Source organism: Cephus cinctus, unplaced genomic scaffold (assembly GCF_000341935.2).
Source record: "Cephus cinctus unplaced genomic scaffold, Ccin1 Ccin1_scaffold1163, whole genome shotgun sequence".
Classification (NCBI taxonomy): Eukaryota; Metazoa; Arthropoda; class Insecta; order Hymenoptera; family Cephidae; genus Cephus; species Cephus cinctus.
In genome coordinates this window covers 156,093-182,938 of record NW_014333653.1, presented here as the reverse complement: position 1 = coordinate 182,938, position 26,846 = coordinate 156,093, and the positions used below count along the sequence as shown (strand labels likewise).

At 40.9% G+C, this 26,846-nt stretch overlaps 2 protein-coding genes and 3 long non-coding RNA genes across 10 annotated transcripts; 1 reads left to right on the top strand and 4 right to left on the bottom strand.

Moving 5' to 3' along the window:
- Positions 1-95: 95 nt before the first annotated feature.
- LOC107272357 lies at positions 96-2,541 on the bottom strand. 2 transcript variants are annotated; one of them, XR_003061171.1, is made up of 6 exons: positions 2,275-2,541; positions 1,842-2,051; positions 1,686-1,781; positions 1,084-1,562; positions 806-1,016; positions 96-734 (listed from the first exon to the last, which is right to left on the bottom strand). It is a non-coding gene; the product is annotated as an uncharacterized LOC107272357 (long non-coding RNA). The 2 variants fall into 2 exon arrangements; XR_003061170.1 differs by lacking the exon at positions 1,686-1,781.
- LOC107272339 (titin) lies at positions 953-25,628 on the top strand. Of its 3 annotated transcripts, none has more exons than XM_025089633.1 (11): positions 953-1,039; positions 14,224-14,674; positions 14,996-15,188; positions 15,982-16,122; positions 16,610-16,734; positions 16,822-22,686; positions 22,763-23,186; positions 23,288-23,707; positions 23,791-23,992; positions 24,064-24,258; positions 24,346-25,628. In XM_025089633.1, the coding sequence occupies exons 2-11, from the start codon at positions 14,299-14,301 to the stop codon at positions 24,517-24,519; spliced, it is 8,115 nt and encodes a 2,704-aa protein (XP_024945401.1). In that variant the 5' UTR covers positions 953-1,039; positions 14,224-14,298; the 3' UTR covers positions 24,520-25,628. The 3 variants fall into 3 exon arrangements, with proteins under 3 accessions (XP_024945401.1, XP_015604895.1, XP_015604897.1); XM_015749409.2 differs by lacking the exon at positions 953-1,039 and adding an exon at positions 1,441-1,577; XM_015749411.2 differs by lacking the exons at positions 953-1,039; positions 15,982-16,122 and adding an exon at positions 1,441-1,577.
- LOC107272359 lies at positions 2,619-11,907 on the bottom strand. 3 transcript variants are annotated; one of them, XR_003061175.1, is made up of 8 exons: positions 8,947-11,907; positions 7,987-8,855; positions 7,670-7,914; positions 7,082-7,577; positions 6,179-6,867; positions 5,656-6,095; positions 5,275-5,571; positions 2,619-5,200 (listed from the first exon to the last, which is right to left on the bottom strand). It is a non-coding gene; the product is annotated as an uncharacterized LOC107272359 (long non-coding RNA). The 3 variants fall into 3 exon arrangements; XR_003061174.1 differs by having other exon boundaries at positions 7,670-8,855; positions 8,947-9,451; positions 9,533-11,907; XR_003061173.1 differs by having other exon boundaries at positions 7,670-8,855.
- LOC107272363 lies at positions 11,953-14,209 on the bottom strand. The gene is made up of 3 exons (XR_001538919.2): positions 12,377-14,209; positions 12,142-12,298; positions 11,953-12,070 (listed from the first exon to the last, which is right to left on the bottom strand). It is a non-coding gene; the product is annotated as an uncharacterized LOC107272363 (long non-coding RNA).
- Positions 25,629-25,726: 98 nt separating the features above from the next.
- LOC107272353 lies at positions 25,727-26,836 on the bottom strand. The gene is made up of 2 exons (XM_015749424.2): positions 26,551-26,836; positions 25,727-26,430 (listed from the first exon to the last, which is right to left on the bottom strand). The coding sequence occupies exon 2, from the start codon at positions 26,427-26,429 to the stop codon at positions 25,863-25,865; it is 567 nt and encodes a 188-aa protein (XP_015604910.1). The 5' UTR covers position 26,430; positions 26,551-26,836; the 3' UTR covers positions 25,727-25,862.
- Between the last annotated feature and the right edge of the window lie 10 nt (positions 26,837-26,846).

Below are 26,846 nucleotides of genomic sequence, written 5' to 3'. Positions count from 1 at the left end.
AAAGCGCATACGTTCTCTTGGAATTCTGAGAATTTACTTTCGACCATTGAATACTAGATTTTCACTTTCAATTGAAAGTCGACTGCAATCGTTTCAGCGTTTCGGAAAGCAATCGATTTGAATTAGTCGTCGAATTCAGAATCAACAACTAGAATGACGCATTCATGCACACCTGCGCATATACAATAGACGTTACTGGGTATGTGGCCAGTAGTTGAAATAATTTACTAGCAGTCGTATGGAATGATGCGAATAGTAGCAAAAATCCAATTTCCACTATCTAAATAGTCATTGATAAGACTGACCGACGATTAAAATATATAAAATATCAGATCTGTTGATTCAACCAATGAACATAACGATTAGTATAAAATCCAAGAGAACGCACATCGTCTTCTTCGGTATTATTCCTCATAATTATAACAATTTTTTACTTTCCTTTTTCAAATCATTAAAATTTTTATAACGTCAACAGGTATACCTGTATGTTGTCTGCATACGCAAGTTACTATCTACACCCTATTCTCTGGCGTTACTGATCACTGAGGCGCATCGCGCATTCCGGAAGTAGTTCCATCCTATACCTACAGTTACGTCATTGGCACTCACGTAGTTTGGCAGTCCCAAGAATACTACCTGACGTAGCATCCAAATGCTAGTCATCAATTAAACAAACTGCAGGTATCCAAGTCATGAAAAATAGTGTCCAGGTAGTCAACGCAGTCCTGATACACCTGTAAGAGAAAAAGGTACCTAAATAAGTAAAATAAAAAGTATTATAATTCAAATGTGAAAGAATCTTTACCAGACTACCTCCCACCCAAAAGCCAATCCATCCAAGCATATTTGAAAGCACCTGTAGCTGTTACATACAGAGGGTGGATCCCAGAGAACAGGTAGATGATGATTCAGGCAAGGTGCTGCCACCTGAGCTGTTTAGTACCCGGAGTCACCTAGGAGCCTCAACAGGTGAGCCACCACACCATCAACCACGGAATAGGTCCCTGAAGAGAGTTCTGTGAAGGGATATCGGTTGGTTGTAGGTATAAAGTTGGCATACAGTAAAATGGCCCTCCCTTCCACCTTTCACTGGGTCCGTTTGCGGCTGCGCTTGCGTCGAGGCCTTCGTGGTCTTTTGCCCGAGACGACCGGGCATCGTGAACGGGCCCAAAGTCCGCTTCCATTCGGTGGGGAAGGAAGGCCGCGAATCGCGCTCGCAACATTCGGACATCGTTACACACACACTGCGGTTACACTGTCGCGTTAAGCCGGCTGGCCTTATCATTACATTGTTTCCTTATCAAAGAGAATTTTTTATCAAAAAAATAATAGAAAGCAAAGGGTGACTGTGAATAGTTGAGGAAAACGTCTCCCTTGGACTACCAGGATATCCTCTTGTGAATTTTTCATTTTTATCGAACTTGACCAATCACTTTGTCTCCTTTGATTCCTTTTGGGACTTGCCCAATAATCTTTTACTTGACACACTCTGGATTCAGGAACTCAGCGGGATACTCGATTACACCCGTTGTGATACAGTGCTTTATAAGTGCCATGGGGATCTAGAGAACACAAGGGTAAGTTTCTTTAGCATTGGTTAGTCCATAAAATTTTGTATTACTGCTAGATATATATTACAACCCATGTTTCTTCGTTATTCAGTGAATAACGTGTGTGGTTCCTACCTCTTCTACTGTTTAGTTTTCAAATTCTCCAGGAGAATTTCTGGTACAATTTTCTAACGGTACTTTAACTAATAATCCTCTTTGGCAACGAGCATCCTTAAAAGGAACCCTATACGTATTCTCAATATTGAGAATCCCATTCCCAGGAACCCTTACCGGATTCTCCGTAGACCTTCCATGAAAGTTGTAAAAGGGCTCGCGAGGGATGTCATTAAACAGTTTAAAGTAGCGTCTAGACGGTGATTTGAACGCCGGCCAGAGCGCTGTCCCACGATCCTTAAATATATTCCTTCCTTCTGCTGAAATAGAGTCCGTTCGTCGTAACTCCTTTGGAAATCCAAACTAGAATCGGCAATCGATTTTTGTCTGAAAGAAATAAAGAGGGAGTTAGTGAATGATACGAGACTCGTGAGTGGCTCAAAGAAAGAGAAGGAAAAAGAAGAGAGAGAGAGAGAGAGAGAGAGAGAGAGAGAGAGAGATCGCACGTCGCGATCGGCTCGCTTGGATACCGGTTGGAGAATTTGAAATTGTGATTCCAGGCGTGTCCGAGTAAAGAGTAAAGGAAGAGAAAGGAAAGAGAGGGTCTTACCGGCTTGTATTGAGAGAGAAGAGAGAGAGAGAGAACTTGAGAGAGGGTCGCGCACACATCTCTCGCACCTTACGTCCTCGAAAAATGCCTCCCCTCGTACACCCCAAGAATTCTATGAATGTATGCATTTGGACGTGGGTGTATCCTTCGGAGAATCTTAAGTATCCTTAAGTAGCTCGAGTCCTTTCGAATGACTCCCAAAAGAGAGATATACGTATGTACGATGTATGGACACATGGGCCCAGAGGCACTTCTCACGGCACTGGGATCCTTGAAGAAAAAGAAAGAAAAAGAAAATAAATTAAAAAGTCAAACCAACTCTAAAAACTATTCACTTGCCTTATCGCTGAACGAGGGGCCTCGCGAGCAAGGACTCTGGGACTCATCCAACAAGAAAATCCCTGAAGCAATCACGAAAAAGCTCAAATAATTGCCAAAGCCCATGTAACCCAATATCTTCCATGTGTTTTGCATATGGGCCTGATGCAGACACGCATTTACACAGAGAAGAAAAAAAGACAGGACCCTCGTACGTTCTGGGCCTCAACGAACACGCACCTACTCGTGTGCGGGAACGCAAAATGCAGTCGGACCGGCTATACATACTGCGGGGCCCACACGAGTCCCAGAAACTTCGTAGGTCCCAATACACTGACTATCCTCGTCACACCTACAACTTTCCAGGGCCCAGATCGATCTCAGTTCTCCGAGCCATCCATAGCCAGGAAATGAAAAAAAAAATAACTCTGGGTCCACTCGGTTCTAATACAAAAGTTACGACGCGTCGCGTATACCCTATTTACAGTGATATTTTAATACTCGACTATTATCACGTCTCGCTTTTTCATTTACCCAAAAAATTCACACAAGGCCCACGCTCGATCATGCGTATCCACTTAGTAGGTAGACTCGATAATCAGTTTCAAACTAAATACAAAAATTCAAACCAGCATTCATCCCTCGACACTCGTCGCTCGAGTTACATAGGATTCTATGACTCTAATAAAAAAAGGCAGTTTACAATTTACACAGTAGTTATAATCCTAAACAATGGTACCTGTGACGTCACTCGTATGCACCTGCGTGTCACGTACCTACTGTTGTGCATAGGAGCACGCGTGCATAGGAACAGAATGGCTCTGGAGTCCTATGGGAGCAGCCACCCCGAGTACGTAAACGCAAATGAACGACGGTAAACACTGTGAAGTACATTGCGCGTTTATACGCTATATACATGTCTATTATATATATCTACATACGGGGTGGGACATTTATAAATGACCAGGTGAATTATTTCGGAAACGAAGACAGATAGCACAAATTATTTCAGACAAAAGTTGTGGGGTTTTAGGGCGAACGGGAGATTCCGGTAATGAAATCCTTTCTACGTGTTTACGTGGAGCACGTTGTGCACGCGGCTTTAGAGCGTAATTTGACCAGGGCCATTAACTGACTAGGGACGTTAAAGTCGCATTTCGCGCCCCACTAGGACTCTAATTCCTTCTCTAGAAGGATGGGAGGGGATAGTAGTTAGTAGACGCCAGGTAACGCAGAGAACGAATATTTTTTCTTACTTTTAAAATATCTTATCATCTGTCAATTTTGGGTCATAAGTGCACTTGTACTCGTGGACTCAAAATTGAATGATTTCACTTCCGAAAAAATCGACCTGATCGCTATAAATTTCCCACCCTGTATACGCTCGCACAGCCTATGTAACACCAACGTCTTTTCGCTCAGTAACTTGGTATCGCTTTGCTTCAAGACCGGATACAAGCGTACAGTCATCCGGAATAGAAAAAAAAGTCCATGGGGATATTTACATGGCGATAAGCAACCATATTCCTCGGTCACGAACAGTTTTCCATGGAATATTCTGTATATATATGTATATCCGAAGTGGCTGGATAAGTTAGATACTGGATCCGGACTGTTTCCTTGGTTGTCTGTCTGCCACTCTGGGCCACTTGGATAGGAGGGTACCAAGTGATTTATCTCTGGTCCCTTGAGGGATGGTCCTCCTTGAGACTCTCAAGATTTTTATTTTAAAGTTTTGGACTATTCTTAGCAGGAAAAATTGGCAACAGCTGGTAACAATGTCCTGATACCATTGTTCATGATTCGATTTAACCATGGGTGATTCGAGTTACGGATTTTAACAGAACGAGTACGTCCGTCTCACTCTTACGCACGTAAGAGCTCATAGGTATGTCTCTGTCGCACTTACGAGAGCTATACGGAATTCGCTAAATCTAAGGCCTAGACCTTCTCCGTTCGCTGAACCGTATCTTCATAGACTGTGCATGATTGTCGAAGACTGTTAGTCTCGATTCATTGACTTGACTGGGTCTATTGTTCTTTTTCTTTCTTTCTTTTGTCCAGAAGAACTGTATCTGGGAGGTTCAAGGGACTTTGGGACCACGTCGTCTGGGCCCTTTGAATTATCTGGTTACAGCGAATATCCAGGGAAGATCTTGACAGACTTTCACCGTTTAAAATTCGTCCGGCGTTTTATACGCGTGTGTCGTGTGTATCTTCCGCATGATGGTGTACCGAAAAAAAGTAGGCCCCGCTAAATACCTTATTACTTTTGAATTTACATACAGCCGCGACATAACAGGACTTTGCGTCGTTCGATCTGCCATTTGCGAGTGAAACGCAGCTTCGGTACATAACGCGCAGGCACTATCGATACGTTCTCCATATATTTTTCCTCTTGACACTCATTCCTTGCCTTTCTTCGAGCTGTTCTCTAATATAGAGGCGAATTTCTAACTGGCGGAAAAACTTGCTGCGACTAAAACTTCGCTCGGCGTCCACTCTTCTTGCCCGCGATTACTTGCTGCCATCCTGTCGGTTTCAGCTTTCCTTTGAGTTTCTAGATGCACATGACTATACCAGATAGTGCGTAGACGATTTTTCTTATCTGAAAAAAAAATGATCTATGAGTTTGTTAAGAGGTTAGAAAGAATTTTTTTAAATATTACTGTAGGATAATACCTTTCGAATCTGACAGATTACACCTGGACCCGAAGAACGCTGTATGGCCTTCTAGAGAATTGCTAACTCTATTACTCGAGATGATACAGCGATAAAATTCACAAAGTATTATTCAGTATAGAAATAGCAAGCAGCGATGCGTGTGAAATTTTCATAAAGGCTTGCACACACGTCGGAAATCGCATGGAGACAGTTAGGTCTGTTACGTATGTAGCTACGGCTTATTACGGCGTTGTGGTTCAACGACCACCAGGTATTATTTCTTACAGTAGAATTATTCGATCCTACACTTACAGCCTATTGACATATTCAATAAATTCATTGACTAATTAGATTATGAATTGAAGTTTTTAGTTTATCGAAGTAGACAGAGATCTGTACCATATGCAGATAATAAAGCAATTCTCCAGATGAGGTCGTCCTTGCTCGACTTAAAGGCTCGTTCATAAGAGTAGCTTGTGCTCTCTGATATCCCGAGGACTAATCAACGATCGGCAGATCCGGTCGTCCTTACCAGAAGGACACATAGTTTAAACCTGTACAAGTACAGTCGATCGTACAAGAAACGGTGCTCCTGGTATCAGGAGCTTTCAAAATCCACTCCCAGTGATGATGACCGTCGTTATTTTTAGGAATTATGTCGTATTCGAGGACATGACCTTGAAGAGCTATCGACCTCGATTCCACTCTAGTGCGACCTAATTATCCTAATCGACACCATTCGAATTCGGCTCATGCTCAGCATCAGTAATAATACAGGTAACGATCAGTCTGAAGATGAGTACTCAGACTGTACTTTGGGTGACTTATTAAATTAGTACCTGAGAACAATAATAATTAATCAGTATTAATTCATTGATTAAATCAGGATAATCCTGATCAATTCCCACAGTTGTTACTTAACTGGTATGAGTATTAAATATCCATCCCAATGGCGCAGCGTCGTATCAAGTATCCTTAGTGCCAAGGATCCACACTTGGTGCAATCGTTCCCATGAAAAGAGTCGGCAGCGCCTTTTTGTTTCCTTTTATTTATTTCTTTTAAACTAGACCTTCCTTTTTTTTTTTAATAAGTCTATAATACATCGCATCCAAGTGTCCATGGCTGGCTATCAGTCAAGCCCGCATAGGAGTGAAGCAAAATTGATTTCACGGACGTTATCGTACTTGTATTAGACATATAAGGTGGTAGCACTGCATGACCAATTTCCAGGTAGACTGTAGTATGGATGTTGATAAAAAAAGGAACCAGGCAACCAGCTTAAGAAACGTCTACAAGTCTTCTATACACAAACTGGTACAGGGAAACTCAAGTGTTTGTGGTAGACACGCGCCTACATGGTCGTGTTCAATGATACGACCAGATCAGCGTAGGTATATCTAACCAGTACTGGTGGATTTCTAAGCAACGACGTGTAAGCAAAACGAGCCAGCGACACTTTCACTTATACTGGCAATGTCCGATTGGTATTACCGGTATGCACGGCGGGGCCAGTTACGAGCCTTGCGACCATTCCCTGTTCGCCCTTTGGTGTCTGGAAAATAGCAGGAACTTGTGCATGGACTGACTAAGGCCCAAAACAGTATTCTTATCTGAAACCAAGAATTGGTCCATTATACACAGTCTTTTGACATAAGCACCTGTTTATGGAGGCAGACGGTTTATTAATGTAAAGCAGAGTACATTAGGTAGAGTCACAGTAGATTGACTAAGTGTCTTGTCACTGTAGCAATTAACGTGGATCACGGGCTGATGATAATTGATCTAATTAATTAATTGAATTAATCTTACTTGTGAGAAACCCACCTTTTTATTCATTTTAAACAATCTCATGGAAGTTCTTGCAATATGGTATGTAGTGGCCACGCCTCATTTTGAGCTCTAGACTTTTTTTTTGGTGACGTATCAACTCCCTGGGGCCCAGTTAGTCTTTGCATTTTCCTTGAGGCTTAATGGCTCTTGGTGCTCAAGTTGGATTTCGAAAAGGTCACTTGCGTTTCTCTGAATTCTAGATCATCTGTCTAGTATCGATGCACGCATGTCTGTATATAGATTTTGAATGGTACTCGCCTCATGTAGCATTTCACTATTAGAATCCGCCATATGCTTTTTGTCACGGTTGTACAAATGGCTCTCCGTATGGTCACTTCTCAGAGACGTTTCAATACTTAAGACTGAACGGTACCAAGGACCTTCTTCTTGGGTACAGAACATTTGTAACAGAGGTACGGCAAATGACGGTCCCAACTAAACAGAAGAAAAGTCCCAACCATTGTCCATACTTGTGAGCAATGACTTCCAGCTGTTAAGGAACAAGAGAATGGAAGTGGTTGACATTTTGCACAGACTGACTTATTGAAAGACTTGGGTATACTACAAGACAGAGTCACGTACCAAGAGAATATCTGGACTAGGATACCAGATTCAAACATAGACTGATGGACCCAGGTCCTGGAGTTTTCTGTCAGGCATAAAGACCCCGGATTGTCCTGATCCAGGAAGTGAAATCGAAGGACCTTTGACCTGGAAGGTTTTTAATCCTACGAACTGCCACTTCCGGTGCTTGTTGAAAGGATTCTTAAAATGTGATAAATATTCCCGTCATCGATACGGCATCCGGCCGTACCTTGATTCTTCATCTAAAAAAAATATACGTGTTCCAAAATACGTCAGTTGCTCAACGTGCTAAGAAATCTTAGTTGAATTCGCACCAGGGCAACAATTTCTAATCGAGAATATCAGCGGAGAATATAAAGTTGACGATCTGCATCGTTGACATTTCGAGCGGAACGGTGGAAATGATTTCCTCAAGGCCGCTCCTTCTGTGCTTCCCACAAGTTCCTGCTGGTGCCTTGTACTCGGTACGCGTACCCTGACTTTTTGTCTTTCCCTTGGTATTGTAAAATTCATATTTTCATCATTTCACCATGATTCATCGTCACGAATTGGCAGCCCTGTCTCTGCTCGTGCGAAACAATATTATTCCAGGCACGAATAACGACGTGCCCCGTTTCCAACGTATTGCTTTGGGACTTGGGAGTGAGTCTCAGCACATGAAATCGAAATGACTTTTTCTGGCTCTTTGACTCTTGTTTCTACCTAGACAGACTATAACGACGCGTCGCGACGCAAGGTCGTTCTCTCTATTGGTCGCGACTTTCATTTCGCTTAAGCTTGCTTGGTCGCTTAGTCGCGCCACAGTGTTATAGCTATTAAATAATTCCGCACCCGTAAACTGGTCGCGCGCATAAGAATGTTCCACCAGGTACCACCAGAAGTTGACGTACATGGTCGACGAGTTCTCCAAGAGAATGTGTACCAATGTGGGACTTAAATATATACACAATTAACTCTTCAATATCATAAGATCTTATGACGGATCATCCTGTTGTCTTGGTGATAATCGATACGTGTTGATTTCTGTAATTTTGTATCTTTCATCTCTTCCTTACGACTCCATTGCGTCATCCTGGTTATCCCACAAACACCAGATCCGGTTAATCTCTTGAGATCATATTAATTCGACGAGTTACCCTCATCTCCAAGTATTAAATACTTCCACGGTGATCGTTATGAGTCCCTGCAAAAAAATATTAAGAATTATTTATCAATGCTCGCATAACTTCCTCGATGGAGTTTTCCACAGCAATATCCTTATTAGAATATTTTACCATTCAACCGGTACATCATTTCCTGAAGATGACTCGACTCGGAGAACCACTCTGTTGTTGTACGTGTCTTTACGCTTGTGCTTCTTTTCAATCCTCACGACCAGCTCTTTCTTTACATTGATTTTTCTGTTCTACCCGCGATGCAAAGCAATGCAAAGTAAGGTAACGCAAAGTACTGTAAAGCCATGCTGCTTATACTCATAACCATGAAGTTTGCAGTAGCCAAGGAATGTCGTTGGCTCGTGCCCTCCTTGTGCGTTTCATTACACGCTGCACATGCACCTGAGAGAGATGTCTGAATGTATATGCATACAGGACTCTCGCTACCGATACACCAGAGAGTTGGGACTTATGTAAGTGTTGGTTGGCAAGGCCCCCAGGGCCCTGAAGCACGAGCTCATGCCACTGCAAGTCTGTTCCACTTTCTAATCAAACCGACCCAATGTATGGACCAAGAAGTTCGGACTCTCTCGTCTGAGCAGATGGGTCATGAAAAGTCAAAGAGCTAAAAGAAAAAATGAAAAAAAATTCTAGTAAACAAGACACAGTCGTATAGAAGTATTTCAAAGAAAAATTCTCAGCTCACCTTACAGACAACATTGCCATTTTTTCCCCCTTTGATCCTACACGATGTGTAACCAGGGCCTTAAGGGGGTTCCAAGTGGGCCAGTCTACTTTCGCAAGAGCAGATGTGGACCCAAATCATCTTTCTCCTTGTGGATCTTTAAAGAAATCGTCTTCCCAAGTGGTGAGTGTTCATCGAATGAGGTCTTACTCTTATGTGTATTACTAAATTATTCACTATCTTATAATTCAGATTATTAGATACACTCTACTCTCAGGATTGCCAATGGCAAATTTTAAAAAGAGCCGGTCCAATCTATAACCAGATTGAATGAACTGACTTTGAAATGTGTTTGACTTGGTTTATTGTGCTACATTGGTAGCAGTGCAAGCTTTATTTGGCCCAGGGAGGTAAGTTAGTAGACATAGAGAAAGGCACTGGACGTTCTCCACGTGACTACTTGAAATTTCTCATGTATTATTACTTAATTGGAATGTGTATAATCACTGGGCCATTACGAAAAGTCCAAGTGGCTCTCAATAACCATTCAAGGCTCGAAACGACCCGAGTCCCAAGTCGAAGGAAAATCATGATGATCCTCTCAGCACTGTACTTAAGGACCTGACCAAAGGAGAACGGAATTGCGAGTAGTGCATCGGCCTGGTCTGCTCAGACACCAACTGGGTTACAGACGGTTACATAAAACACGACAAGAAACGGTCACCTTTATAAAATGCATGACATGCCGTGGTACGCTTTACAATAAGAAGAGGAAAATAGCCGCAACAAGAAGTCAAACGAGAAAGAAAGGCCGACAGTGCGCGACGTAGAATAATGAATAAAACCAGTAGAGTATTTATCCGGAAAAATATACCGTGCCAGAATAATCATTGCTTATATTAATAACGAGCCTAATGGCTTGTTTTTAATAGCAGTAACGTAACGCGAGTAGAGCATTATTAATTCCACATTTAATTTCTAACTAATCAAGAACTCTGAGTCGATCTTTAATATCAGTTCTGATTGACTGAACGATTGAAAAACTCTAGGTTATTGGCTGTCTCTGGTATTTCCATAGGAAAGGCATGGCAGTGCAAGGTCATACAATTTTCTAAATCATTTCCTTACTGCAATGGAATTCCCATTTTTACATTATCAATCCAGACGTTTACAGATACATCTATAGATCTGTTTACGATTAAGCTGTTTCAAGGCACACCCTACTCTTTTCGTAATGTATTATTTATAGAATAAATTGACGTTGACTCTCGGCGCTTATGTAGGCAAGCTACCGTTTATACTATATGTCATTTAATAACTCATCTCGAATGTGATTCCTTGCTCCAATACAGAACCCATGGCAGATACATAAATATCTAAGGCACTAGGCGTGACCTGGATCAGTGCAAAAACCTGATCAATCATAATCCTCTTATTTTGTACTTTTTTCTCTGACTTTTTATCATCATTACCACACGTTGGGTTGTAACCACGCAACAGTAAACCGTAACGATTCTCTTACGCTTCCTCATGCTTCCCTAGAGTTCCCCTATACGCAACCATGCACGCTTAGATATCCGGCAATGCGACCACAGAGAATTTTCATTAAAATCACGTAGTCCAATTATTTCCAAGAAACACTAAATGCTCTCTAAAGTCACGTTAACGGTACTAAAACGATAATGATCGGAAATGTTTTTCACCGCGACGTCTAGCCCACGTAAGACAAAAATATTATTATGAACTCTAGGCCAAGTGGTACCAAACATAAGTAAACTGTCTTGAGAATACCCTGGAGTCACGAATGACGCAAAAATGTAAATGGTAATACCGTCACGGATACCTCCTACAGTTGCCAATACCAAATCCAATAGGAATTTCTATTGCAAGGAACAAGGATTCTCATTCGATACCTATACTGATTCTACAGTCAGTTTCAAACGTGACTTCCACCTACGCCATACCACAGGTTCAACCACTGGTACCAAGTATGCATGCATGTACGTAGGCTAGTACATACAGTAGGTGCATGCGCGGGTATTGTCTCCTCGGGGAGGAATGTAGAAAGTAAAGTATCTTAGGTAACTCAAGAGTAAAGTATAGGTTGAGCGACGGAGGATGCTCCGTGGAAGTCTGCCTTCACATCGCGTGGAAAGGTCACTCACAGCCTGGCAGAAAACAGCATTGTGTGTCGTTAGCCAGCAAACGGCATTTACTCACTAGAGAATTGCTATTGCCATCCTTTCTTCTTACTTTTTTCTTCCTTCGTTACTATTTTTTCTCATCCACATTCTTTCTCCTACCCTCAATTCCTTTGAACGGACCTACATTATTCTCACATTCCAATTTGTCATAATTTCTTTGTCCCACTCTCTTCTCTATCTCTAATGATTTATACTATCACCTGGATAAAAAGTCCATGAGTAATTTTACAGTTATCTCTCCCAGCATCTTGACTTTAACTCCTGCTCTATCCAGGAAGATCGTCTTCATCGCGCTACTTCATTGTATATACAGGAACAGTGCTTTACAGCTTATATTTATTGCAGGAGGTTTCATCTGAAAGCTCAAACTGTTGTAAACTTGTTTACGAGTCAAGACCGAGTCTCTGCTTCTATGATGGTACTTACCGCAAGAGTGTACAGTATGGAGAGTCTACACTGTATTCTACTATAGAATTATAGAGTAGTAGTTGTTTCAAAAGGCATCAAAAGTCTCAAAGCTCATGACCAACTATAAGTTAGGAACGATATAAGCTTTTTTAAAGGTGATCAGCAATAAATTTGTCTGAAAAATAAAAAGACTAATTAATATAATCGTATTTGCCTTCCTCTTGATTATTTATGAATTTACATATATACCTACGAATATATGGAATGAAGATCCTGTCTGAAATCTCGCGTAGGTGGATCGAAGTACCTAGGAAGATATCCATAGGTCCCAGTGGTAACGTGCTTACCTACCGGTTTTCCGATTTTTACTCTTGTTTTCAACCGGCTGCGCCATGCTTACGTACGTAGACCATTGTGAACGGGTACGATCGAAATGGCAGATAGTCGAATACTGCGGTTTACCATCGCACAATAGAAATTTTCGCACGTCCATCCAACCGAGTGACTTCCTGTTCCTTGAAAAATGTGGCTTCCCTCTTTTCTCTTTTTTTCTTTCTTTCTTGATACCCTCCATGCATTTATAACGTACTTAACTAGTACCTTTATAAGTACTTTGTCTCTTTAAGAGTCGGAAATTGAAATGAACGTAAAGGTGTAGGAAGATGATAGCAATTACATTGCCATATCAATTACCGAAGAAGTAGCAATGTGATTAGTAGAAGCATGTTGACTTCAGTACGTATAATAATGCATGAGATCGAAGTGGTAATTTTAAATCGAGCCAAGGCGCGCAATAAAGCTAATAGCCACTTTGTAATTGCCTGTATTATCTCGCGGGATGCGAGGAGCAGACCGATAGGTGTATATATATGTATATTGTGAGACCCAATATATATCTTGTACTGGATAGTACACAGAGTGGAGTACCTGGCTGATTTATGATTTTCGGAAATCCTGCATGGCTACGTTGGTCGCCATTTTGTCAAGAAAAAAAAAAGCGGCCAAGTCTACACTTATGATTTTTTATCCAATTTGAACAGGTTCTCTTAAACGAATCCCGTGGGATTATGTCATTGGTAGGGGTAGACTCTTGCAAAATTGGGCAGTAGACTCAGGCCGAGGGTTCTGGGCCTTTGGGACCCTGGTGAATCAGTCCTTTGTAGCCAGCACTCTCAGGGTCAACCACTTTTGGCATAGTGTATACTACAGTCACTGGACGTATAGACGGAGGCAAGTCTTCTGAGTGTGAGACCAAAGTATCGCTGGTTCCAGGAGAGATGAACAGGGGTCCAACATGCCGAGTGGACGTTCCTGGTCGTGTGGGGCCCGGACCCCAGCTCCTGGGGCCCTCTTGGAACCTCTGCGAAACTCTCAATGCTCTTTTTACTGTCCTGGTTCCCTGGGTTTATTGGCTCTCCGTGGCAAAAAGAGAGCCGAGGAGGAAAGTAAAAAGAAGACAGAGAATGAAAAAAAAGAAGAGTATAATAATAAGAACAATATAAAAAAAGAGAGAAAGAAGAGCCTAAAGGAGAGAGGCAAAAAATGAAGAGAAGACAAAAGACCGTCTGAATCCTGGGCAGGATGTGCCCCGGGTTCCCTGGTTCGATCATCTCGTCTGTATTTCGTACCTCGTAGAAATCTCGGAACTGGTCTCTTCAGAAATACATATGCTCATGCTATATAAATACTATATGCATTATTTATTCACCACTGACGTCATCCCATCATCTAGGGATAAACCGGTGTATCCTAGTCTCCAGGATTTCGCGGGATTACTCATCGTCATGACCTCCCAGAGGGAGACTCCTCGTACTTCCACCATGATTTACAGAGTCTCACGGTCTGGTCCCATGCAATTTGTATTTTCATTTGGTTACTCGTTACGCATTAGGGAAGGCCATAGCACTTTCAAGCTTCTTGGATAAGATAATTAATAAATCCTTAACAACGAGGTCAACAGTCCTTGTAGATTTCCAGTTTCAATTTTCATTCAGGGTGAATGTATAAAGGTGATCATCGCTCCACCAAATGACTTCCTGGACCATATTCTCTTCGTTATTATGGTATACTGGTTATCAAGATTTATTTTGTCTTTTGCAGAATCAAAGGAACGCATGTCAGTGGCTGCCAGGAGTGCAGTAGTCTAGTGAACCCGGGCAGAGCCAAGGGTAGAGGATGTCGGAAGGCGGTGGAACTGATAATCCGGCCTTCGCCGAAGACGACGTAGCTACCGGTACCAATGTGAGCACGGTGAACCTGGAGAACAGTCACACGGAGAGTCTTCAGGATAGCCAAGTATCTGCGTCCTTGGATCAACAGGAGAATGCACCCGTACAAAATGGGCACCAGCAGTCCTTCGTGTCCCAACATTACGTTGAGCCTATCAGGACAACACCGGAACCCCATTACAAGACTGAGACCAGGATAGAACTTCCTGCGGATGTTCCTGACAAGAGTCCAGTGCCTGCTAAGCTCAATGGAATCCACGGGAATGGAAATAACAATGATGCTAGTTTCCTGAACAGTAGCACTGCCAGTGCGCAGCCTCCTGGTGAGATATCTATCGCTTCTTATCTTGTTATACGAATAATCAAACATTGCTCCATCGTGTGAGGCAGCACGGTTCTTACCTGGTAAACATAAACGATTGTTAATTACTGGTTTAGCGACAAAAGTCATTCGAGGTCAGAGAAATCTAGGAAACCGCGACAGCCATACTCTTACGACACTGAATACTTTAAGTAGAATTAATTTCATGCGACGCGTCTACTGCGTTTCTAGTGACGCCTTCTATGCTTTTCCTACTTGAGTTATTTTTGCATACTGTGGGAAGTTTGATGCTTGAGGAAATGACGTCAGTTAACTTCGACAGCTTCTGATGCGACTATTCCTGGATTTCCGGATGGCAAGAAGGAACAGATTGAAGCAGTGAATTTGGAACTGGTATCAATGAGGCCTTACACTGGTGGTAACCTCCAGAGTAAAGGTCAAGAAGCGTGTGAGGTCCCAGCTGATCCTTACGAAGAGTATTTTGTGCCTGTGAACGAGCACAGAAAATATATCAGGTAATAAAATAAGAAAACTTCTTTTATATATCTTTAAAGACAGAATCTCATTATTTCATACTTAACTATACCTTAACAAAAGACTATCGTGTACTGTTCGCCAGCCCGGCGGGCTTAGGATATTGTCAGAAGGTCTAGGCCAAAGAGATTTCATCCTAATTGGGATAAAAATCCATCCTCCTTAGATTCGTGTTCATTTATAACCAGCGTTCACAAAGTCTGCCAGCTCCCTGTCACGCAACAGTCTTATGTCACAATTAAATTTCCAATCACAAAGGTATAACGTAAGATAATAGAAACTAAAAATACAAATACAATTATGCTATCATATCCTATACTGGACAAGGAAGTCAGTTAGAAGAAGAAGAAAAAGAAGAAGAAGAGAGAAATAGAGAGGTGCCAAGTAACAAGTGAATTGCAAGATACCTTAGAGTTTACGAAATTCATCCATGTCACAATAGACTCCATAGAAAAGCGTTGAGTAGTGTAACCCAACCACATTGTGACACTGGATTCAGGAAGGCGAAAACATGGGGCAGAATAATTCCTTAAAGATTAGTAGTTGCGCCACGATTGCTGGAGACGATCCAGAATGGTTTTTCTTATTGCACTGAACCCATCCTGAGAATTAGTAGTTGCCATGCCAAGGAGATGATCCAGCATTCATACGGAATAAGTATCCATGTTAGGCATATCTCCTGGGGGAGTCTAGACTTGGCTTAAAGCTAGAGAGATAGAAGGATCACAAAGATAGCCCTAGAAAGGAATACATGTTATACACCCTCGATAATAGCAGAAGCCCGGACGCAGAAGTTGAGACGACCGTAGCTGGTGTCCGTTTTGATTTGGGCCCGGGTGTTGGCCGTGAGGGACTCAGCCTGAGAGACCCAGCTGCAGGACTAGTCGACTATTCCCACTGGCTGACAGCCCTCAGGTACTTCACAAGGATGTTTCACGGAATTGGAGGATGGAAAGGCGACAGGATGCTCGGGCTGGTCCAGGAACACGCACTAACAATGCTTTGTCTATAACTTGTAAATTTAATTAAACAGGGGAAAACAATGAGAATCCATGCATACATCTTATTAAGAATTAATGGGAGGATAATTTTGTATGATTTTTCATTATTGGGTGAGAGTTGACAAAGCCTTGGGAGGCGGCAGCACGCAATTTCTTGGATATTTATTATTATCTCATTCATAATCAATGCTACCGTCATTGTTCACATGCGTTAGATCTTAAATGAGAACTTAGGTATTGGATGTGTGAGGTGACTGATAACCAAGGAGAGCTTCTAACACCGTCGCTACAGGCTGAACGAATATGATATAGCTGTGTGAACCAGAAAGCTGTACAAAGTCGCTTGGGTCTTGATGCTGTGTTAGTATTGAGATTTCATATCAAGGGATTTTGTGTTGCAGAGGCGAGAAGCTGTACGTTACTAAGGATAAGAGATCCAGTAGTTCATACTGGAGACGAATAGCTTGTTGGGGATGTGGTATCCTAGTCTTGGTGATCGCTGTGATCATTGCTATACTTGCTGCAAGTGAGTAGAATTATTTGGAATTATAGGTATTAGATTTTTTCTTTGTAAATAAAGAAAATTGTCTATGTTCCTTTTGTTTGGTTATAGCTGGTGTGATACTGACGCAGGAAGCTACTCAGCCGTTGGAGAATGGCGATCATACCAGCTCACGACAATTTGGTGATGTTCAGACAGCAGGAAGTCAGGAATACATGAAAAATCCACCGTCGAGTCCACCGCCGGAAACCTCGAGTTTCCCGTCCTGGCCGACTACGGATGAATCCATTTATCAGAATGTGCCAAAAGCTTTGGAGGGTATGGTCAAGTTGGATGATCTTCAGTGGAACGATGACTTTGATGATCCAAGGTCCAGAGTGTATCGTGATGTCAGTGGTGAAATTGAGGAAAGTCTGAGGAATATGATACATTTGGCTGATAATTTGTCTATTGTCAAAGTTTATAATATCAGTAAAGATGGTGAGGTCAAATTTAGGATTAGCTATCCTCCCTTACCTACGCCTGAGCAGACTCAAGAGAATATTGAGAAGATGCTGCAGAAAAATGGCAATATGGTTGGCAAGTATCATCTTAGCCAACTTGTTGTGAAACACTTGGTGGATGATTGTCAGCATGGTGAAATGGGATGTCAGGATATGTGCAAGTATGATTACACAGGAGGTACCTTTATGTGCTCCTGTTCACCTGGAAAAATTTTGGACAAAGATGGAAAAGTTTGTATAGACGAGAATGATCTTAGTGACGTGAATATGGATAGGGATAATACAGAACCTAGTACGGGATCGGCACATGATATTGTGCAGGGGAGAAGCAGGGGACCTGAAACTACGTTCAGCCCTAGGAGACCGGAAGATTGGTTTCATGAACCTTCTGGTTTCGTTACTGAACCTAATATTGTTCCTGAAAATGGACACCAGCACGTGGAAGCTGTTCCTGAGCCAAAATCAGAACCTGAACCTTCTGCTGAACCTGCAGCAGAACCCTCCGCTGAACCTTCCACTGAACCTGCAGCAGAACCTTCGGCTGAACCTGCAGCAGAACCTTCTGCAGAACCCGAGCCTTCTGCCGAGCCAAAATCAATGGATGGAGACATGGATCATTCAGTATTAATTCATGGACATCCCCAATTTGTTACTGACTCTATTTATGGTGAACCATCTGCTGAACCGAAATCCGAACCTGAACCTACTGCTGAACCAAAATCAGAACCTGAATCTGTAACAGAATTAATATGGAACGATAAGAGTGCAGTGGAAACGAAGTCCGAGCCTGAGCCTACTGCTGAACCAAAATCAGAGTCTGAATCTGCTACGGAACCAGCACAGAAGCTTGATCCTACACTAGAATCAACATCAGAGCCTGAACCTGTAGCAGAACCGAAATCAGAGCCTGAACCTGTAGCAGAACCGAAGTCAGAGCCTGAGCCTGCAGCAGAACCAAAATTAGAGCTGGAACTTTCTGTGGAACCAGCATCCGAACCTGAATCAACTGCGGAACCAGCATCCGAACCTGAATCAACTGCGGAACCAGCATCAGAACCTGAATCAACTGCGGAACCAGCATCAGAACCTGAACCAACAGTGGAACTAAATTCAGAACATGAATCGGCTACAGAATCAGTATCTGAACCTAAACTTATAGTAGAATCATCTGCGGAACCAAAATCAGAGCCTGAACCTTCAATTGTAACTGAAATCCATCATGAATCTTCTGCTGAGCCAACATCTGAACCAGAACCGACAGTTGAACATTCCACTGAACCTGCAGAAGAACCACAACCAGTATCAACGTTTGAATCTGTAACGGAATCATCTGCGGAACCTAAAGTTGTTCCAACAGACGATGTTAAACCAAAACCAGTATTACCTTTATCATCAACTGAAAGCACAACCGAACCTGAGCAAATGACAGTTGAGGCTGAACCATCAGTAGAACCAACTGTAAAACCAGAACCAATTAACAATACTGAAATGTCACAATCTCCAGAAGAAATAACAACAATTGCATCAGCGGATCCAACTTCGGAACCAAACCCAGAGGAAAAAAGTGCACCATCCAAGAAACCGATATTAGAACACAATTATAATCCTTTGGCAAGTGAACCGGTAGCTGAACCACAACCAGAAACTGAAACAGTAGAAAGAACTACAGAACCAATTTCTACGTCTGCGATCGTAAACGTTAGTGAATCAAAACCTGAATCAGAACCATCTATAGAACCAAAACTAGAACCGACTGCAGAACCAAAAGCGGAACCAGAACCATTAAATGAAGTGAATGAAGAAGTGAAACCATCGAAAGAAACAAAATCAACATCAATGGAATCAGTTCCAGTTCCAGAAGTAAAAGCAGAATCAGTACCAGCTATGGAGGAGAAAGCTGAACCAGAACCAAACGAAGGTTCCACATCAGAAATAATCAGTAGACCTTCGATTGAACATACGCCTCCGATAACCCATGAAAATTTAACCGAATCCATTGTCTTAGTTCCTGAACAGAAACTTCAGGAACATAACGAGTCCAACGTTATTGAACACATGCCGACAACAGTGTTCCCAAAACTGCCTAAAAACATAGGTGAAAATGTGGAACCTCTGATAGAACCTATTATTAATGATACGCATTCCGAGGAGGAGCATATGATGCTCACTCCAACCTCTGAACATTCCCCAGAAGCGCAAGATCAACACGGTGTCATTCCTCAATTGATTCCTGAACAAAGTAGCCACATCGATGACTCAAGTTCAATTCATTCTCTGACTAATGAATCTCCCATTGATCATTCCACTGTTCATCCTGAACATAACGCTGTGAACTACGTTGCATCTTCGTCATCGAGTCATCCTGAAGAGTCTGCTGAACATTCCACAAATCATCCTTTGCATCCAATGGTATTCCAGGAAAATTCAGTACCGCATTCAACTGAAAAGCTTGATGTTACTGAAGAGAAACATGCGGAAGATATGTCACCATTTTTACCGGATGTTCAGCAGGAAAAGGAGATTCCCAAAAAGGCACCAAGATTGGATAACGATGAACAGTACATGCCAAATCCGTTTGAACCACACGTGGAGGATGTTATAACCGAGTCTCCTGAAAAAATGCTAAATCATAGTAAAACGGTGAATGATATCAATGGAACTAGTATCACCGAATCATCCAGTGACGTAAATGAAACCCAAACTGATAATGGGAATAACGTGGAGAATCATGCAACTAAGAATGACGCTGAACATGAGAATGAGGTTGAGAAAAAAATTAATGACAGTATAAACAATGGAGGAGTCATTAGAGACACGGAATCTAATATTCAGAACGAATTGAATCCTGCTGATACGCAAAAAGAGGATCTCAGGCAAAATAATGATAACGATGGACGCAACCCTGAAACTACAACCGTTAAAAGCACGAAAGAAATTCCTGATGAAGAACGAATTCTCAGTGTTGTGCCACTGGAAGAGGAATACGAATCTACCGAAGCTCCAGCAATGAAAGACATCATGGAAAAGGAAAAGAATGATTTGAAACTAAATGCAGAGAAGATTCCGATGACTGAATCTACTACTGAAAAAGAAGTCATTGAAGTGTCCACTGAACATGTATCTGTTACTACTATGGTACCTGTAGAAGAAAAAATATCAAAATCTGAAGAGCCCATGGTAGAAGAGAATGTTCAGGCAAATTCAGGCAAGCCTGAAGAGAATGCTTTGGAAGATCAGTATAATGATATTAATGACGAAGCCATTCCTAAGAATTTCCAAAATCTTCATAACGAAATTCAGAGCGTAGATCGTCTTAGCAAAGAAGAGGTTGTATTAAAAAAAGCAGAGATTCAGGCGGAAGTTCATCAAGAGGAAGCAGCAACTGAAGATGACGAAGTACTAAATTCAGGAAATGTTCAGACTACTGAAAAATTATCAGGAATTACAACTATTCCTGACGTGACGGAGTCGGTGACGGAATCAAAGTCATCCATGGAAAGTGTTACCGTGATAGAAACGGAAGTGGCTGTCACATTGTTACCGGAAGTAACAGACAAACGTATGGAGGAACAAAAATTGACAACCGAAGTACCAATATTGCCTGTAGAGATACAGCAGGATATCTCAACCACGGAGTCTCTAACTAGAACTGAACCTTCCATGTCAGCTGAAAACATGACAAGTATTAATGAAGGAAGAGGAAGTGACGTCTCTATGGAAACAAGTAAAATTGTGACAACAACTCCAATGATTACTACACAGTCTACGTTAGTGGAAACTAAAACAACTGCTCAGGTACCAATCTTACCTGAAGAATTACAGACTACAGAAAATGAAGTATCAATTACCACTTCGGTGAGACCTGAACACAAGGAGATGAATGTTTCCAAATTTGGTGAAAGTACAACAGAAACTGTTCTACAGACAGAACAATCAGAACAAACTTTAGTAAAGGCAGAAATAGACAAGAAAACATTGGACATATCAGACAATAAGACTGCTGATATTTTAATAGAAAATACTACATTAGTGGAGAGTAGTACGGTTACTGAAGAAAAAGTTCAGGACGAATCAACCGAAAGACATCTTAATGAACCAATGAATTCTGAAGAAACTCAAGAAGCAGCTTTAGATACGAAACACGAAGAAAAAATGTCCAATATAAATACTACTACTGAAAAAATGGAAACTCAAACAATACCAATAATCACCAATGAGGAATCAACCCATAAAGTTGATCAGCGTTTAATGGAGGACAGTATTGATAAAATTCCAGAAACAGTTACAACACTGGACGATATTAGACCAGTATCTGAAATTATAGAGGAAGACACAAAGCCTATGGGATTCAATTTTAAACAACTTTTCACTGTTACCACTGAAAATATTGTACCCACTTTAGAGTCTGAATTGTCTGAGGAAGAGCTGCGAGTGATACCTCTTGAGCAGGATCAGGAGACTAAAAAGAAGTATGTGGATAAGAAGCCGTTAGATAAATTCAAGCAAAAGAAGGAAAAAGAATTGAATTTGGAGACTAGAAAGGATGATAAGGAAAGATCTACAACAATGCTCTCCGTAGAGGTTCCAGGAACTATTATGACAGTCACTGAGAAACCTCAGGAACCTGAGATAACTACAACGGTGGTGGCTCCTAGTGTACCTAAATTTATTCTTGCTGATACGGAAGGCAATATAGTACCAATTCCGCAGTTAAAGATTGCTGATATCACTTCTGGAATGAATCACTCTCAAGGAAATGTTGAATCATCAACTGAAAGACTTTCAGCTAATGAAACAATTCCAACTGTTATAGAAAATCAGCCACTGATTCCCAGCATAATTCCAGTAACTGAAGAAGTTGAGGAGAACGATGAGAAAGTTATGGAAGTGGCAATTACTGTGCCTAAAACAGAACCTGTGGAATCGGTAGATGTGAAAAACGAGACTGTTACTGATGTTGTAAAATCTGAAATTTTAGAAAATGCCTCATCCCCTATGAAAATTTCAAAAAATGAAAGTGTTAACGAACGCTTGAAAAATATCGAGAATCGTGAAGAAGCTCTCATGCAAATTCCTAATATACCTATGGAATCTCAAACGAACAAAACGATCGGTTATGAAAATCCTGATGCAAATTTCCCAGCTAGCGCTTCAGGTGCTTCACTGTCACTTCCAAATTTAATATTTTCAAAATGCACTGCCGGTCAATTCCAATGCACCAATGGCACTGCCAAAGATGGAGCTTACTGTGTCAATCTCTCTGCCAAGTGTAATTCAGAAAATGATTGTTCGGATGGTTCTGACGAATTGAATTGTGAGCAGGAAGGTTGTCCAGGAAATTTCCAGTGTTCCAGTGGTCAATGCCTCACAAGACACTTAGTGTGTAATGGAATTGTAGACTGCGACGATGGCAGTGACGAAAAGGACTGTGAAAATTGGAAATGTCAGTTCGACGAGTTCCAATGTCCTAGTGGTAAGATAAAAAAGATCATTAAGATTCCCCAAATGTAACTGAATTCTAACTAATCAATATTTCTTTGACTTTGTAGGAAGATGCATTCCAATATTGTGGCAATGCGATCGTCGACCTGACTGCGAAGACCACAGGGACGAATATTCTTGCGTAGAAAGTTGTGGAAACGATGAATACTTATGCCCAACAGAAAAATGGTGCATTCCTCAGACTTGGAGATGCAATGGAGTACCAGAATGTGCTCACGGAGAAGACGAAAAACTCTGCGATTGCGCCCTAGACCAGTTCAAGTGTGAAACTGGAGGTTGTGTACCCCTGGACCAAGTCTGTGATGGTGTAGAACACTGTCCAGATCATTCGGATGAGTGGAATTGTCTTGCTGAGAACGTGACTCTAATAAGAAATCTGACAGAGGCTGATGCTGAGTCTGAAATACAAAAGGAGGAAGATAACGATAACAGAAATCCTATTTCAGCTAGAGCTACCTTACTGAAGATAAGGTATCTATTCTCAAATTGTCTCATGCATAATAGAAATGAAAAAGTTTACTTACTAATCCACCTGGACTAATATGCATAAATAAATTTGAATATCCTTATAGACAATCCAACAATGAGAGACGTCTAGTATGCTCCGACGCATGGACCCAGGAGTTCAGTGACTCCTACTGTAGATCTTTAGGATACTCAGCATCTGAATCAACGCAGATCTTATCGCGAGAAGAAGGCTTCAAGTTACTCAAATTAAAAGCTAACTCCGATTCCAAGATTCCTTTAGTTAGGAACTTGGAGAAGACTGAATCCTGCGAGAGTGATAAGATCGTGGAGGTTACTTGTGAAGAGTTCTCCTGTGGTTCTCATGACCTGGATGGCCTAACTGCTCGATTAGTTGGTGGAACCCAAGCCGGTGAAGGTCAATGGTCAAGTGTTGCACTTTTGAAGGAATCGAAACATGGCACAGCCTGTACAGCCAGTGTACTTGGTCCTCTACATGCTCTAGCTAGCTACTCCTGCATTCACAAGTAATGACGACAGTTGTAGATCTTATAGCAATTGTTACTCCAGCAGGCCAACCTTGAATTAAATAAAATTTATTTCATTTCAGATACAGGCAAAGCAACAGTTGGGAATTGTTCACTGGTGGTGACATGCACAAACCTACTCCGGTCAAAAATATAGTACCTTATCCCCAGGTAAAATATAATCAATTTTTGTACAACAATGACATTGCTTTAATCGAGCTAGAGGAGCCTCTGATCTTCTCAAGAAATGTCAGTGCTGTGTGTCTGCCTAATCACAAATTGCAGGTAAGCAAAATATATTGTACGTTGCAAAAATAACTCAACTTTTTGTATTTTACCTGTAATGTATATTTCAGCCAAGATCTTTATGTATCACTGCCGGATGGGGTTTCCCAATGAATGGTGAAGTCAATCTTCAACAATATAGAATATTCCTTCCTGTTCTAACATATGATTCTGAAGAATGCAATGCCACTGGGCATTATGCTGGATTCATCACAAAGGATAACATATGTGCTAGATTTACTGACACTGGGAAGGGTCCTTGCTACGTAAGCATATTTTTCAATAAGTACACAAAATTTAATATATATTCTTCGATAAGGATACATCTAATTAATTCTGTTTATTTCTTTCAGAACGATGAAGGTGCTCCATTGATGTGCGTTACTGAATCAGACAAATGGGAGATTCAGGGCTTACTGAGTCACCACAATAGGTGCTCAAGGAATCATCCAGCTATTTATTCAAGTTTGACACCAGCTCTGACTTGGCTGAGACACTTGGTACCAGCTCTTCAAATTCAAACATAAACAGCAGATACTGTGCCAGTGCATTAACGGTGCAGGCATGGAACAACGAGAACTTAATGATCCTAAATGTTTCTCATCGCAAGAAACGATTGAGAGTTATATACAATATGTGTTCCCTTTTAAAGGAACGTTCCTATTTCATGTAACGCAGAGAAAATTCACTTAATGACAGTGTCATTTTAACAGAATGCAATGTTGCGATTGTCAGTGATAAGTTTCCAGAACAGTAGGAGTAGAGTCGGGAAAATGTCTTCCAAAATTATTTGTTAAAAATGAAAATGACAAGAGTCACTAAAAATGAAAATGTTCATTCTTCATTCTTTATAAGTGAACTCGAAATTGTTGTACTGATAAAACATTTAATTACTATAATTTTATCCACCACTATCATGTTATTTGAGGCGAGAACGCATCCTTTCTTTTTCTTGTTCCTTTTCGTGTCTCAAAAGAAACTTAATGTCCAGCTTCTTGTGTTTCGTATCGCATTTTGTACATAGAATTTCATACGTTTTGCAATATTTTACAGCGTATTGAATTCTATCCGTCATATATTATAATGTACATGTCTCTGACAATGAACGGAGGCACGCATTTTTGGAAAAACTAAATATAATACAACTTGAAGAGATCATAATTTAGCTTAGGGCAAAGAAGAAACAAAAATGTAAATATTGTATAAAGTGACTGTTTGTAACGGTCTAAGAGATTGTTTTTTTTAACACGTTTTAGTCGATCGGGTCTCTTTGCATGTAATAAAAAAAGAGATATGGAAACAGATATAGGCTTTTCCTTTGGTAAAATATAGAGGACTATAACGTATAACTCTGCTGTCGAAGAAACTTCATTGTGTTTCGATACAGTTAAATTTTTTATGTTTCCAATATGCATTTCTATTTCCTGAAGAACAATGTACGAGAATTCTTATGGCTCAAGGGACCCTCCAACTATGGACAAAAGTTTGCGCAATTGACAGTTTGTCTCAGAAATCCTGTGAAAAGGATTCCTGAAATGAACGGTGGGTAGGATATAGATATAATAGATAGGATAAATGTATATAATATATACTATTTTAATAAAGTATATTGCTACGGACTTATTATAATGAAAAATATGTTTTCATGTATGCATAGTCATTGATGAATGCCCAAGTATTTTTATATAGTAAGATCGAAAAAATAAATAAATGTAATTAACAACAAGATTGTACTTCATTTTCTAATAGTATTACTTTATTTGAATTTTACAGAGCATGAATAATAAATAGTATCGAAAAAATTCAAGGCTACCTTAATAAAGCAAACACATATTTGTAAGTTACAAAAATAAATCAACCAAGTTCTCATTCAATCTAGTTGTTTAACCGGTGTAGCTGCTATTTCTGCAGCCGTTACTGCAGCATCCAAAGTTATTAAGGATTTGGAAATACTAGTGATTATTTCATTGTATTTGGAAAATACTTCATATGTTTGGGCAGACAGTGCTTCCGAATCTTCATTTACTTTCAGGTAAGATAGAGTTAAGGTGTTCAGCTTACCAGTTAACTCGGGAACACCATGAGGAAGTTCAGTTTCTAGCACTGGCGCTAACTCTTGCATTTTCTCAAGCATTTGAATGATCTCTCTGATCTGTGGTTCTACAGTAAGGATCAGCTCGACCTTTGCTTCAGTTTGCAAATCAATATTCTCAAACTTAGGGTCTAAATAATCGTTAAGTTCAGGCATCCGTTTTACGAGAGCATTTGCTTTCTCCCGACCAGACAGAGCTGAGGCGATGAGGGTATTTGCATGTAGAAGACTATCCACAACGGAGTTCTCTGGTAGAGGATCATCGATTGAAGGACATTTACCAACTCCATATATTTGTTTTTCAAGATCTGCGACTCTCTCCTCCAATAGCTTTATACTAGTCATTCTAAAAGGTATTCCAAAATATGTGGCATGTCAGAATAACAAAACAGTCAAATGATACAAAGTACAGATTGTACAATACTAACACAATTTAATCTAATTACAAATATAACATGATACTCACGTTGTTATCTTCGTCACTGAAAATGTAGCTTTTTATGCTAAACGGCTGATAACATAAATACCGTACAGAATATAAGATTTGAGAAAATACAAAAATATAAAAGCAAGGTGTGCCTTCTTTGACAGCTCGTTGCTGTTAGTTAATCAACACTAGCGCCGTTGTGCGCAAGCGGCGCAACTAAGCGCGAAGATTAGAAACTGCCGATCCGAGTAAAAGTCACATTGCGACTTAACCCGGCTTTTATTACTCGCATACATTGTACATATTTGATGAATGATATCAATATAGATAATACA

Bases quoted from the DNA above. Each gene is read 5' to 3' on its own strand.
- LOC107272339 (XM_025089633.1), top strand. From the start codon at position 14,299: ATGTCGGAAGGCGGTGGAACTGATAATCCGGCCTTCGCCGAAGACGAC. The intron at 23,187-23,287 runs GTATCTATTCTC...ATATCCTTATAG, and splicing joins GCTACCTTACTGAAGATAAG to ACAATCCAACAATGAGAGAC. The intron at 23,708-23,790 runs GTAATGACGACA...ATTTCATTTCAG, and splicing joins AGCTACTCCTGCATTCACAA to ATACAGGCAAAGCAACAGTT.
- LOC107272353 (XM_015749424.2), bottom strand. From the start codon at position 26,429: ATGACTAGTATAAAGCTATTGGAGGAGAGAGTCGCAGATCTTGAAAAA.